General features: G+C 31.3%; 1 protein-coding gene across 1 annotated transcript; it reads left to right on the forward strand.

Moving 5' to 3' along the window:
• The first annotated feature begins 12,777 nt into the window (after positions 1–12,777).
• On the forward strand, positions 12,778–14,127 carry LOC112749349 (F-box/kelch-repeat protein At3g06240-like). The gene has a single exon (XM_025797605.2). It carries the CDS (start codon positions 12,790–12,792, stop codon positions 13,951–13,953), a length of 1,164 nt encoding a protein of 387 aa, XP_025653390.1. The 5' UTR covers positions 12,778–12,789; the 3' UTR covers positions 13,954–14,127.
• The last annotated feature ends 1,668 nt before the right edge of the window (positions 14,128–15,795 follow it).

Genomic DNA, 15,795 nt, shown 5'->3' on the forward strand with positions numbered 1-15,795 from the left:
CTTTCTTTGAAATTTACTGCTTCTTTTAAATTTTCAGCACCCAAATCCTATTTACTTTTCATGCAATTTATCTTTTATTGTCATTTACTTTCTTGCATTTACTTCCTTGTCATTTAAGTTTTAGCTCTTTTAATTTCTTGCTCTTTAAGTTTCAGTCCTTTAGCTTCTTGACATTTAAGTTTATGCAATTTATATTTTGCAATTTACCTTCAGCATATACATTTCTTACAATTTATATTCTGTCAAGTAAATCTCACCAAAACCATCAACTATTAGCTTGACTAGACTCATCATCCCACTAAAGTTGCTTGATCCATCAACCTCTGTGAAATCGACCTCACTCTTATGAGTTTTACTACTTGATGCGATCCGGTATACTTGCCGGTAGTTGTGCAGATTGAGTTTTTCCGACATTAGAGATTAAGATTTAGAGTCTGTTGTTGAGAATTTAGGGGTTTAAAATTTAGCAGTTAAGATTTATAATTTTTCAAACACATTTTTTTGAATTTATTTATTATTTTTTATTAATTTTTTATTTTATTTTACACTTTTATATATATTCTTAAATTATGTGATTTTTTACAATAAAAATAATTTTTTAATTAAAAAATTTTGTTTTAAGGTTTAATAAATTTGTAATAAAGGATAAAATACATTTACAAAATGATCACTGATAATATAGTGAAGGTGATAAATTTAAAGTTGTTGCGTTACCACCCCTCACAAAGAGTATCATACCATACAAGTTTGCTGTAAATCATAATGAATACATATCCAAAGAACCAATATAAATTGTGTCAATCTCAAATTCTTCACAGACCTATTTAGCACCATAATAAATCCTAAATCTAAATTCTATACCATAAATCATAAATCATACATCTTAAATTATAAATCCTAAAACCTAAATTCTAAATCATAAATCATAAACCTTTAAACTCATGTTAATGTGAACATAACAACTTCTATTTTCTGCAATAAAAAATTACGTTTAATAATTAACTGATTGAATTTATTTTATTTCTACCAATTTTGATTTTTATGTTCTTTTTTATAATCTTTTAACTCACATCTTTTGTGTATATAATTAATTTGTTATGAAATTTTTTTTTCCTTATATGAATTCTTGTCCTTTATTTTTTTTGTACTTTATTTTTGCTGTGTACAAACTTATTTCTTTACCTCTATTAAAATTTGTAACTGTGATGGTTATATATTATGTTTATCATGGTAATTTTTTTAAAATATAAATTATTCATCCTACTAAAAATGATAAAATAAATAAAAAAAATTAACTATAACTAACAATAAAATCATATCAAAGTAATATTTATATTCCATAATAGTACTAAATAAAACAATACTATATAAATGATGAGTAATCTAATTTCATAAAGTATATTTCCATATATATATATATATATATATATATATATTATTCATATATTATTTATGTTTTTGATATAAAATATATTTTGTCAATTTCTTATGCTAATTTTAATTCAATAAGTAAATATTACTTTTTATTATAAACTTAATTAATAAAATTCATTTAAATACCTAAAATAAAAAGATAACATAATATCAAATAACTATTTAAATTCATATTCTTTTTAATAATTTTTTATCTAAAAGTGATTTTGAGTAATATAATCTAAACCACTTTTTAATTTACTAAAATTTATTTTGATATAAGAACTTGACAAACATAAGTCACGCTAATCTCAATTCATTGTTAATCAAAATCAATTTTATACAAATTCTCATCTACAAACTTCAATCTAAACACACACTTAGTATAATAAATTCTTTCTTACAATTTTTTTTTTCATGACAATTTTAATAACTAAATTAACAATTACCATCTCCCTCAATTAAAAAAAAAAAAGGAACTCCATACTATGTCAAACTGACCAAAAATTATCAACTCAATAAAAAACTTCCAAAAAAATATTTAAAAAAAAAACTTTATAATTCCATGCCGATACATCCCATCATATATTTTAATCACTTTATCTTTGTTCAATAATATAACCAAAAATTTCAAACCATCATATCAGCCCAATTATTTTACCCAATTGTTACTGGACCATCAAAAAAGGCCCAAGACTATAATAATCTTGATAACGCATGAGTTGGATATCAACTAATTAATTACCTCATACAGCACTCTCTGACTAAGCTGCAGAGTTGTCCTATCAACAAGATAAACACGTGTTGCTTTTCTTCCTATGACACATACTCTCAGCACCAACTGAAAAATTTTTCTTTTAGCACCATAGTATTAGTCTTTCTCTTTTATATATATTTTCACTTTTTTTTTTTTTTTGAAACAAAGGAAGCTCAACACATTAACGTGGAGCAAATAAAAGAAAAAAGAAAACACATAACTAGCTACCAACAAATAAACCAACCCCTACTATCCCCAGTACTCTCATCCTCCCCCAGGATCACCACCACTCCATTCCGTGTAGCTCATCAACGTCCTTGTGTGTATGACCTCCAGGCTTGCTCTTGCATTCTTGAAGATTCGTGCATTCCGTTCCAACCAGATGTTCCAAATCACTGCAAAGAATACTGACATCCACATCTTCTTCCCCTGTTGTCTATTATGCATTCCATGCCAACTCTCAAATATTTCTTTAACAGTTCCGGGAATCACCCACTCCCTTCCTAGTAACATCAGCCACTTGCACCACACCTGCCATGCTACCTCACACCTAAGGAATAAATGCTCAACAGATTCTAATTCCTTGGTACACAGTACACACATACTATCCCCCAGAATGTTGACTCCTAGTTTAGTCAGCCGCTCCTTGGTGTTAACTCTACCCACTAGCACAAACCACCCAAAGAGCTCAATTCTCGGAGGAACGAAACCTTTCCAAATGGAACTCGTGAAGCTATAACTCGTTATCTCAGCTGATAATGTCTCCGCTTGTATAGCCTGGATCACAGAACTAGTAGAGAAAATACCTTTATTTTCAAACTTCCACACCACATTGTCCTCCCTACCTGATGACAACCTCACTGGCCTTAACCTCTCATGCAGTTGATTGACAAGCTCCAGCTCCCATTGGAACAGTGCCCTCCTCCATTGAAAATTCCAAATCCAATCAAGCCCATCCCAAAAACCACACTCCCCGATGACAAGTCCTTGCTGACTGGAAATAGAGTAGAGTCTCGGATGACTTCCTTTCAGAGTACCACCTTGAACCCAGTTATCTTCCCAAAATCGAGTCTGCATACCATTGCCTACTTCCATTGCCAGTCCACTTACCACTTTATCACGAATCCGCGGTTCTTTTATATTCAGCTGACATATGTCCTTCCAAGGGCCACCCTTTACTGGTAAAGGCTGAGTTGCTAACATGACATCCGGGTTCAACTTATTACACGAACACACAATCTTCTTCCACAGCGGGCAATCCTCCTTTGAAAACCTCCACCACCACTTAAACAGAAGCGCTGTGTTTCTCAACACTGCATCACCAACCCCCAATCCCCCAACCTTTTTTGGAGCCTGAACTATCTCCCACTTTACCATAGGTATACCATAGTTCCCGTTCTCCCTGCACCACATAAAGTTCCGTTGTAAAGCAATCAGCTTGTCCGCTACCGCCTTCGGCATCTTGTATAGACTAAGGTAGTAGATGGGGAGACTATTCAGCACCGATTTGATAAGGACCAGCTTACCTGATTTATTCAAAACCTTGGCTTTCCACAAACTCAGCTTCTGTTCCACCTTATCAATGATTGGTTTCCAAGTCTTCACCAAGCGCGGATTCGCACCTAGAGAAACTCCCAAGTATCTAACCGGTAGAGAAGCTTGTTGGCATCCCAGCAGTCCACATGCCTGATCAATCCATCCTTGCTTACAGTTCACCGATATCAGATTCGATTTATCAAAGTTAATGCTCAGCCCAGACATCAACTCAAAGCACCGTAACAGTCTCTTATAGTTTACAATTGTTTCAGTCTCCGGCGGGCAGAATAAAATAGTGTCATCTGCAAATTGTAGGTGTGACAGTTCAATAAGATCTCCCCCTACCAGCAGTGGAGCAATGCGGCCATTCCTCACAGCCTCCCCCAACATCCTATGCAACACATCTACAACTAATACGAATAGCAATGGAGAAAGTGGGTCCCCTTGTCTTAGTCCCCTCTCCATCTTGAATGGCTTGGAAGGTGCCCCGTTTACCAAGACTGCCATGGTGGCCGTAGTAACACACTCCTTCACCCAGCTCCTCCATTTTTGGCCGAAGCCCATTTTCTGTAGCACAATGTCAACAAAATCCCATCTCACTCTGTCATAGGCCTTCTGAAAATCCAGTTTGATAATGACTGCTGACTTTTTCCGAGTCTTCAGCCAATGAACCGTCTCGCAGGCTATGAGTGCACCATCATGAATTTTTCTTCCCTTTACAAATGCAGTCTGAGTTTCTCCAACCAGTCCTGACATCACAGATCGCATCCTGTGCACCAACACTTTCGAAATCACTTTGTACACACACCCCACCATACTAATCGGCCTAAAATCCTTCACCTCCTTTGCACCTTCAAACTTTGGAGCTAGTGTCACCCACGTTACATTGACATCCTTTGGCAATTTCGCACTTTGAAAGAACCCCATTACCGCAGCAGTGAATTCCGGCCCAATGTCATCCCAGCATTTCTTTATGAAGTTCATGTTAAACCCATCACTCCCTGGGGCCTTGGAAGATTCGCAGTCCCACACAGCCTCCTTAATTTCCTCATCCGTCGGCATCACTTCTAAAGCTTCAGCCTCATCCCTATGGATACACTTTACTAACCCATCTCTGATTCCAATCCTCGGAACATATTCCTGTCGATATAAATCCTTGTAGAACCCTCTAATCGCACCTTTTATTCTCGCCTGATTCCGCACAAGTCTTCCATGTAACATCAGAGCATCAATCCTGTTATTCCGTCTTCTGGCCGAAGCAATGTTATGAAAGTATCTGGTATTCCTATCCATGTTTGCAGCATGCTTAGACCGAGACATCTGTTTCCAGTGCATTTCCTTTCTAATATACCATTTTGAACAAAAGCTCACAAGCGCCTTCCTTCTAGCCTCCGTTGTACCATCATAAACTCCATCACTGACTGAATTGTCCAGCTTGGTGAGCTCCTCCTCAAACCTCATGAGTCTCTTATCCATGTCCCGGAAGTTATCCTTGTGCCATTGCCGCAGTTGTATTGCTAGAGCCCTCAGCTTGCACGGGAACTGCGTTTCTCCGAGGCTTCGCCACTCATCCTTCACCATTCTCAGAAATCCCTCATGCGTAAACCAGGCGTCTAAACTTCTGAATGGTCTAGGGGGCCCCGTTACTCTTGTTAGTTCCATGATCACTGGGCAGTGATCAGACAATCCCCTTGGGCCACCCTTAATCCTAATATCCGGAAACACCTCAGTCCATTCAACATTAACCATCACCCTATCAATCCGACTACAGGAACGCCCCCTAAACCATGTATACTTCCTATCAGTAAGAGGCAAATCTATCAACTGCATGTCTCGCACCCATTCCTTAAATTCCTCCGATGACGCCATCAAGCTAGTAGCTCCTTTACGATCCTCTACTTGTAAAATTTCATTAAAGTCTCCGAGAAAACAGAAAGGAATCTGACACAACCCCGCCACATAGCTCAGTTCCTCCCACACCCCCCTCTTTGCCTCCCTCCCATGCGCCCCGTACACCAAACAGAAAGCACATCGGAAGTTGGTCTTTGTTAAAACGCCTTCAACACACAGCCACCTCTCACCTTTATACCTTTGATCTACTTGAAACACTCCTTCATCCCAAATTAATAGCAGACCCCCCGCCATTCCTGCAGATTCCACAAACTCCCAACCAGCAGTACTAGATCCCCAAAGCCTTGCGACCTCATATTTAGTAATCACTTCTTTTTTTGTTTCAAGCAATCCCAACATGTTCAAATTATATTTATTTTTCAAAGATTTCAGCATGCTTAATTTACCGTCCCCCCTCCACCCCCTAATATTCCAACAGCTCACAATCATTTAAATAAAGATTTGCTCACCTTATTTTTATTTTTTGGTCGACTCCTTCTCGCCTTTTCCTTTTGCTTCGCCAGTTTTCTCTTAGCTGCTATTTCTTCATTTTGTGCTTGCAAAATCGCCATAATATCTTCTTCCTCATCGCATAAAACCACTCCTGATTCCACAGCCAATGCCCAGGTTGCTTGATTCTCCTGGCGCTGCTCTTCCTGTGTCCCCTCGCCTTCTAAATGGCTAACTGTGCCCAGCCTAGCCCCTGCTCCTGCCCCCCGGGCATTGCCACAGGCAGCCACCTCCGGGACGTCCCTCACTGCGTTTCCCTGTGCTCCCGAGGTACCATCCTTCCCCATTAGGCAGCTCAATCCCGCTTGGGATCCCTCATCGTGCAAGCCGGCCTCACTTATCCCATCCTGCGCCCCTTGCTCCTGCCGGTGGACTGCCGCCCTGATTCCCGTCCCCTCCTGCGCAACCCTTCCCCCATCAAGCTCAACTCCTACCCCATCGATCGGTCCTCCGCCCCCCACCATCTCCTCTAGTTCCGGGTTCTTATCCACCGACGGATCCCCGAGTTTAAGCGGCAACCCTCTCGCCTCAGGATCCTTCTCCGCTGGTGAGCACCCCAGCCCTCGCAAACCTTCCATCGGCGCCGCTTCAAACAGCTCCCGTGGATCCCTCCGGATCCTTCACTTTTTTTAATCACAATTTCAAGGTATAGACATTTGTAGGCTAAAAAAATTTAGATATACCATACGTGTGTGTTATGCATTGCTACGGAGGATGGGGGTGCTATACATGGATGTGGGACAGAAGAAATCGGACCATCCGAATTCTGTTAAAAAAATTGAATTACCAAATCGGATTGTCCGAATTGTGAGAGAGAAAAAATTGAAATTTACCATTAATAAATCGGACTGTCCGATTAGTTTTTTTTTTTAATACAAAGAAAACGGACCCTCCGAATTGGTATACAAAATATTTTTTAGAACATGTGAGTTGGTATAAAAGAAAACGGACCCTCCGTGTTCCTGTATCCAACTCCCTCGGTCCGAGTTGTACTCTCCTAACACCACATGCAGGTAAAACTCTTGTACTCTTCATAAGGCTGCAACACACCAATCTCTCCTCCATATTAAAAATAAAAATCTACATTTGTATCTAGTAAAATTCTTGTTTCTTTCTATCCTGCGTCGTTGTTGGTTCTTTGCTCTGCTCTGCACCATCTCCTAAAACTCCATTTCTTTTTCTTTTTGAAATTACTCTCTGACTCTCTTTATTTTAGTTCAGTAACTCAGTTCAAAAATCTCTTAATTTAAATTTTTTTTTAGTTTCAATTTTTCAATTAAGAAATGGAAATAATATGAAAAAGCCTGCTGATATTTTTTGATCGATATGTGTGAAATTATAGCATTAGTTAGTTTTAACGATTTTAGTTTTTGAGTCGAGCTAGACTAAGCTCAAACTCGACTCACAAAAATTGAACTTGACTCATAACTCGAATCATTAACAATCAAGCCTATTTGTTAAGCTCAAATTTGTTTCACCGAAAGCTCACGATCTGACTCGAGCTCACGAGCTGGTTCAAATAAGAGAAACATAAATACATAATCTATAATTCTATATCAATAAATTATAACTTATATATTTTAAAAAATATTTAAAAATATTAATTTTATATATTGTTTATCTATCAATAAATTATAAATTTTTTATTTATGTCCTATATTAAAATTATATATAAAAAATAAATATAAATTTTAAATAGTTAAGATTATATATATATATATATATATATATATATATATATATATATATATATATATATATATAATCGAGCCAGCTCACGAGTTAATGAGCTGAGTTTATCCAAACTCAAGCTCGACTCATTTAATTTATGAGCTTAATTCTAGGTTCAAGTTTGGCTCATCAGCTCACGAGTTTAGCTTATCGAACTATTAACGAGTCAAATTCGAATTAGCTTATAAACTAACTTGACTCACTTTCAACCCTAATTACATAATTGTGTCCATATTTTATTTTATTAGAGTCAAACTAAACTCAAAATTAAGAAGTAAAATAGATAAATAGACTAAAAACTACCATCAAGAGACGTCCCCAAAATAAGTGATGGCAAGTGACTGTTTATACACGTGACAAAATAATAATTAGTCAATTCGGCATACCGATCTTGTAGACAACAAACTTTAAACTATCAATTGATAAAGAAAGTCCAAATTAAATAATAACCCTTTTTTTGTAAATAAAGATTGAAAATTAGGTTCCGTCTTTTAGGCTGTGTTTGTTTTTAAGAACAGGATAGGACAAGACACTGAGAACAGGACAGAACAAGACACTGATGGACAGAGACACAAAATTTTGTGTTCTTTTATTCTGTTTAGTGATAAACTAGAATAAATTATGAAAATTCAATTTATTCTCATTTTTTTCATTCAAAAAATTTGAAATAAAAAATATAACAATAAAAAATATAATTATAAAAAATTAACAAGAATAATAAAAGAAAAAAAAATAAGTTGTGTCCCTTGTTAGTGTCTCTGTGTCCTTCCTGTCAGGATGGACACAAAATACACTAATTCAGTGTCTCTGGACACATTGTCTCTGTTCATGTCTCCTCTGCCAAATACGATTTTGTGTCTCAGTGTTTCTGTCTCAGTATTCTGTCTCTGTAAACAAACGCAGCCTATATATTGGTTAACTTTGAGTGTACCATACACCAAAATAATTCAACCTTTAATCTTGATGGGTTACTCAACAGACCTTCAAATTAATAATTTTATATAGATTTATAACCATTGAATGATAATTAATGAAACAAGTCTATACTTAATAGTTAACACAATAAAAAAGTTTTTAAATGTATTTAAAATATTGGTGTTCTAATAATTTTAACCGTTAATTTTAATTATATATATTTTTTATTAAAACACTGATATAGGTAATATACTTAAAATTCTTTCAATACTATAATTATTTACCGAATTTCTTATACTAAAAAAAATACTTTCCGCACAAAAAGTAGCATGTTGGTAAACTGAAGTACTGAACGGACAATAAATTATTATTAGAAGTAGCATGAGTTGCTACTTTTTTAGAATACGTAGAAGAAATTGGAGCAAATTAAACTATACCTAGTAATATAAAATTAAGTTTAATGCATTAAGACCATTCGAATATTTGAATAATCATGATAGAAGTGTAAAATTTGTATGCTATTATTATTATAATAATATATAGTTTTTAAAGTTAATAATAATTACAAAAAATCAAATTATTTTAATAGCACGATAAAATTTTATTGATAACTATATGAAAATATATATTTATATTTAAACTAATAAACTATATTTATCACTACATATATTAAACCTAAAATCTTCTAATTTTTTATGTATCACTCTCGTTATCTTAAATTAAGTGTATCTTTTTAATTGTATATAATTATTAAATTATTTTATAGAGAAGGAAACAGTAAAAACTTTTATACCATTTTTTAAGGAAAGTGAATTGGAGTGGTCAGTTAGCAATATTCAGTGACTTGTTAGAATTAAATTTGAGGAGTAGATTATAGGATTAGTCATGGTAAGGATTTAGAATTAGTGGTGAATTAAGTTGGTAATATCCAGTGACTTGTTAGGATTTTTCCTATTTTTCTTTATTTGTCCTGTATATTTAAACTGATTTTAGAGTACCATCCGCATTATAGTTCCTTTCTTTCCTTCATTTACCCCTTTCTCCTTACATACACACACCACACACCACACAAATGGAAAAGGAAAAAGCTACTGTAGTATTTCAGTGCATAGAATAATTTTGAGTAAAGTATTGATTTTGTCTCAACGTTTGCGGTAAATTCTATTTGTGTCCTTAATGTTTAAATCGTCCTATTTGTATCTCTAACATTTGTAAAAGTAATTCAATATTATCCTGCCGTCAATTACACATCATGAACGCTTTAGTTTGAATTTTAAAAATCGCTTCTTGAAATTAGAATACAAATGTCTGGGATAGAATCGATGATCCACTCCGAAAAATAGTTCATCGAAAGTTGAAACTAATTCCTACAACATTTACATAATTCACTTTTCTAGAAACATAATTGAATCTAAACACAAATAATGGGTATAATATTAAAATCGAACACATCCAAGTGAGACCTAATTGAGAATGAATACATACAAGTGAGAATAATTGGAAAATATAATCTAATTTGTTAGTATAATTGATAGTAGGATAACATTGAATCACTTTTATAAACGTTAATGATACAAATAGGACGATTTAAACGTTAGAGACACAAATAAGACTTACCCCAAACGTTGGAGACAAAAACAATACTTTACTCAATAATTTTTTTGTGGTGTATTTATAAATCAATTATATTTTATAAATTCAGAATATGTTTAAATTTTGTTATTATTTATTCCTTGGATTACGTTCAATCGTATCTATTATATGCATTAATAAGTAGTTATGATAATATAGAAGTCGTTAATAATTTATATTATTTTCTTTATCATATAACTGACAAGTTAAAAAAAATTAATAATACAGAATTGTAATATGTAATAGAAATATAAATTAGTGTATAAAGTAATAAAAAATAATTTAATAATTTAATTTTTTTTAAATAATAAAAATATCTAAAAAAAGTATTTATCACTCCCAAATATTTTCACATTCTGTTTCCACCCTACTCCTATATATTCAAGGATTCTTGTCCTTACTATTGTTATCTTAAATAGATCCTCAAATTTAATGATGATGTTTGAGATAAATCAGATGACAAAGAATTAGAATGCATGTCTAGACATGCATATTCATTATCATGCATGACATGTGCGTAAGTGCTCGTTGTAGTTAATTACTATTATTATCTTATTTAAAAAATTATTCCATATATAATATAGGCTAGAACATGATCTTTCAATTACTGCATTTATCTATATATATAGAACATGATCATATGATATGTCCACTAGGCTTTGCAATTTGCTTATCAATCATCATGGAGTTTGGTTACAATTTGTTTTATTTTTGTTTATTTTTTATTATTTTTACTATTATATTATCACTTCGGTTTCAAGTAATACCTTTATCATGATCAATTGACAACAATCATTAATATATAAGATTGAAATAATTATAAATATCAGTTTTAAAAAATTGAATAATTTTAAATTTAACAAAAAATATACCAGAATGACAATGTTATATAATTAAAGAATATAATAATATGTCAATTTTTAATCGAGTAAATATGTCTATAATAATAATTTAAAAGTCGAATAATGATACATCTAATTACGAAACGTTTCTACGTCTAATTTTTTTATTATTTTATTATTATACTATTATTAAAGTTGTAAAGGTGACGAATATAAAAAATTAATCTCACATAAAAAAAAATATGAATAAGCAAAGAGTATATAAAATAAAAGACTTATTAATTTAAGGTTAAATTACTCTGTTGGTCCTTATAGTTTCACCAAATTTTTAATTAGGTTCCTATACTTTTTTTCCATTCAATTGGGTCCCTATACTGCTTTTAATTTTGTAATTACATCCTTTTCATGTTAAAAATATTAAAATTAACATAATATTTTTACCAGAATGCATGCGGTCAAAGATTTAATTAAGTTTTTAATTATAAATACCTTCAATTTGCGAATAAATATTCAGTTAACTCTAATATTTTTTACACTAGGAAGGACTTAATTACAAAATTATAGTAGTGTAGGGATCCAATTGAAAGGAAAAAAAGTATAGGGACCTAATTAAAAATTTAGTGAAACTATAGGGACCAACAGAATAATTAAACCTTAATTTAATGTCTTAAAATTTTGAATTGGACATAAAATTTTATCGTTTTTTTAGTTATGTGTTCTTTTATTATAATTCTTTCCTGAAATTTCCTAATAATAATCTAGAAGATGATAAAATATATTTTTATATTTATTTATTTTTAAAAATCAATAATTGATCCATATTTATCACACTGTAATAATAATTAAATAAATAAAAAATACATCTCTTTTATTTAAAAATTTATTTTGTACACATTATATTTTTGTAGTTGAAAACAGTCATGTTATGCTAATAGTGTTATTAGTACTATAAATAATAATTTTTATGGTTTAAAATAAATCCCTGTATTTTTTATATAAATTTACATTTTTATACTATAATTAATCTAAATTAAGATCTCTTTTAAGATCTATTTACTTTATTATTTTGTACATGCAAAACATCAATGACAAGTAGCTATTTTTAGTTTAGGTTTTTTATTCTATAATTAATCTAAATTAAGTTATTTCTAGTTTAGGCTCTTTATTTTTTTTTTAACTAGTAGAATCCAATATTATTTAGAAATAAACTAAGTGTAATGAGTAATAGTTATATATTTATGTTTGTGATTACAAATACAATTCAAGTGCTCACAAGTTATGTCGGCTTCCTTTTTATCCTATTTAAGTTTGTGATATATATTTTCGATCAATCAATTTGATTGGTTTGATATGTAGTCCTATATATTAGAGATCTTGATTAGGAGAGAAACAAATACCATTAAAACTTTCTAAACTTTCTAGAGCGATAAAAACGTAATACCATTAAAATTTTCTAAACTTGTATGTTGCATTCTAATTTTTTTTATTATATTTTGCAAGGCACAACACAAGCGCAAGATCCTATCCTTTATTTGTTTTCATCTTTTTTTTTTTTTTATGTAAATGGCAAACCACAGCGATCAGATTCCTAATGATCTTGCATTGGAAATTCTAGCAAAATTACCTGTTAAATCTTTGAAGCGATTTAATTGTGTGCAAAAGTCTTGGCTAAATTTACTTAAGAATCCTGATTTTAAGAGCATGTACTATAAGAATTTAAAATCTAAATCTGCTCATTCATCGCCTCTGCTTCTATGGAGAGAGTGTTCCAAAAGCACTGGAAACGTTTATGGAAATAATGTACATTTGCTTTCTGGAAAGAGATATGAAAATATAGTTACATTAGCTATGCCAAGTCTGTTTGAGGGGTATGATGATCCTGGCTGTGTTCTAGACTGTGTTAATGGCATTATATGTCACTATGTAGAAGCTGGTACTAATATAGAAATAGGACTTTGGAACCCTAAAACCGACGAGCGTAAAATTATTCCTCCGAGTATTATTATTAATGATGAGCCCGGCTTTCATGGTCATGTAACAGTTCAGGGTTTTGGTTATGATAATGTGAATGATGACTATAAAGTGATTCATTGTGCATATTATATGTATGTTTATAATGGAATGTTCTTAGAAGAGCCTACTCTAAGAATTTGGCAAATTTATAGTCTAAAAAATAATTGTTGGAAGAAGCTTGATCTTGAAATGACTAAGACGACAAATATAAATAAAGCTTCTGTAGTGTACTTGAATGGAGTATGTCATTGGTGGGGTAGCGAGTTTGTCACTAATGGATTCGAAGAACAGGTACTTGTGTCATTTAATCTTAGCACCGAAACGTTTCAAACCACATCAATTGTTTGGCTGCAAATAAATGATGCTCACCCTACGAGATCTTTGGTAGTGCTCAACGAGTCTGTTACTCTGATTTCTTCTTTTGATGAGGATAGTCGCATTGAAATGTCCATTTTGGGTGAAGTTGGTGTGAAAGAATCTTGGGTGAAGCTTTTCACATTTACACTTGGACCTTTTTCCGATCTTCGTATACCAACCGTGAGAATGGGCAACAAATGTGATGTAATATTTTTTATCAGAAATGACAGCAATGAATTGGCTTCTTTTGATGTCATCACGGGCAAAGTAATTCACAATATTAATATCAAAACACTCATATTTAGTACATGGATTTATAAGGAAAGCCTCATCTCTTTCACGAAAGAAATTAATTGATTAGTAAAGATAAAAATTTAAATGTAAGATGTACATAAAGCTTTTGTATCGTACTTAAACTGGGTATGAAAAAAGTGTGTAAACTTTCTAAGATGAAAACTAATTTTAATATTCATGTTGGTAGTTGAAATTGGTTTGATAGACTAATTTGTATTACATTGTGAAGGGATAGGATTCGATGGTTTTACAATATTTGGACTATTAAATGGTCCAATAATAAAACATATTTTTTAAGTTTTTAATAATTACTAAATAATTTTTATTTAATTTTAATTACAAATTTAATCCTTTATATATTATTTAATTATAAAATCTATCCTCTATTTTATAATTTATTATTTTATTATTCATTTATAATATTATTAACAATTAAAAACAAAAACAACAACGAAATACATCTTCCATTAATCGTGATTTCCATAAATATTTTAGTAACGTGAATTAACGAGTTTTTTTTAATCATTGATTCATTACATTGTATAAATTAGTGAAATTGTGTTTGTTGGTAATTCAATCAATTAAATTTCGCTTGACAATATGAATTTTTTTATAATTTAATTGATTGTAAATGTTACACAATCGATTGAATTGCGCTATAAAATATGAATTTTTTTCTTATTCAATCAATTGGCAGTGTAAAACTAAAAAAACAATTCATATTCACAATTTTCTTCTTTTTTTTTTCTCTTTTAGGGAAATTATAAATTATAAATATAAAAAAGATCGAGGAATTTTGCACATAAATTTTTTGGTCTAAACTGTCTTTTATTTCCATGAAATAAAATACTTATTATTTTGATTAATTTCATATGTATTACTATTACTATAATATACATTTAATAAATTTTAATAACGATACATGATACATATACAATTTGTTATAATAAGAACATAACAACACCTTTGATTTTTGACGATTCTCACCATTTTTTTAAGTATATTTTTGTGTCTAACCTTTATAAATTGTATAAAAAATTGAGAAAATCTAGGAGGCCGGCAGTTTTATTAAAATTTGACTAATATTTAACTAGCAAAAAAAAAAGTAAATAATTTTTTATTATGAGATAAAATTTTACACCATTAAAAATATTAATGATGACTAATAATTGATAATTACAAATTCCAAAACTTGCTGACCCTTTAGCATTTCTTTAAAAAAATTTTAATAGTTAATATGATTAAATTTTATTTTAAATGTTTAAAATAAGTTTTAATTATAACTTGATCGTTATTTTTGTTGTGACAAATAATCATGTACTATGGTAGTTTATCGCAGGAGTTACAAGAGCGAAGTTGTGTGTTACCACTTGATTGTTTCAAGAATTTAAACCTGCTGGAGATGCATTTAGAGTTAATCATCCTGAAGCATTGGTTTTTGTTAATAATTGCAATGTTATTCTTAGGATAGAATTCCTTTACAAGTAAGTCTTTAATATCCTCTGTTTAACATTCTTTTTATCTAAGAATGCAGGATTTTTTTTATTGTTATCAATTTTTTGGTAACATTATACACAAGCACAAACACTACTTTTAGAAAAGTGTTATACAATAAAAAATTTGACTGATAGAAATATATTTATTCAATTATGTATAAAAAAGTAACAACAAAATTCAATAAAACAGTAAATTAATAAAATATTAAATGATGTAATAACAACAAATAAAATAATAAAAAAAATTTAAAAATTTAATAATCAGGAAGGGAATAAGCAAAGAAAAGAATATAAGGTTCAAAGATTTTAATATTATTTTCTTATATACAGCTAGACTCATTGGGAATTTATTCATTCTTTGTAATGTTGTATTATTACCTACTTATGAGAAACTTCCCTGCATAATATT

The sequence above is a fragment of the Arachis hypogaea genome, chromosome 15 (genome assembly GCF_003086295.3).
Source record: "Arachis hypogaea cultivar Tifrunner chromosome 15, arahy.Tifrunner.gnm2.J5K5, whole genome shotgun sequence".
In the NCBI taxonomy this organism is placed as follows: Eukaryota; Viridiplantae; Streptophyta; class Magnoliopsida; order Fabales; family Fabaceae; genus Arachis; species Arachis hypogaea.

Bases quoted from the DNA above. Each gene is read 5' to 3' on its own strand.
- LOC112749349 (XM_025797605.2), top strand. From the start codon at position 12,790: ATGGCAAACCACAGCGATCAGATTCCTAATGATCTTGCATTGGAAATT.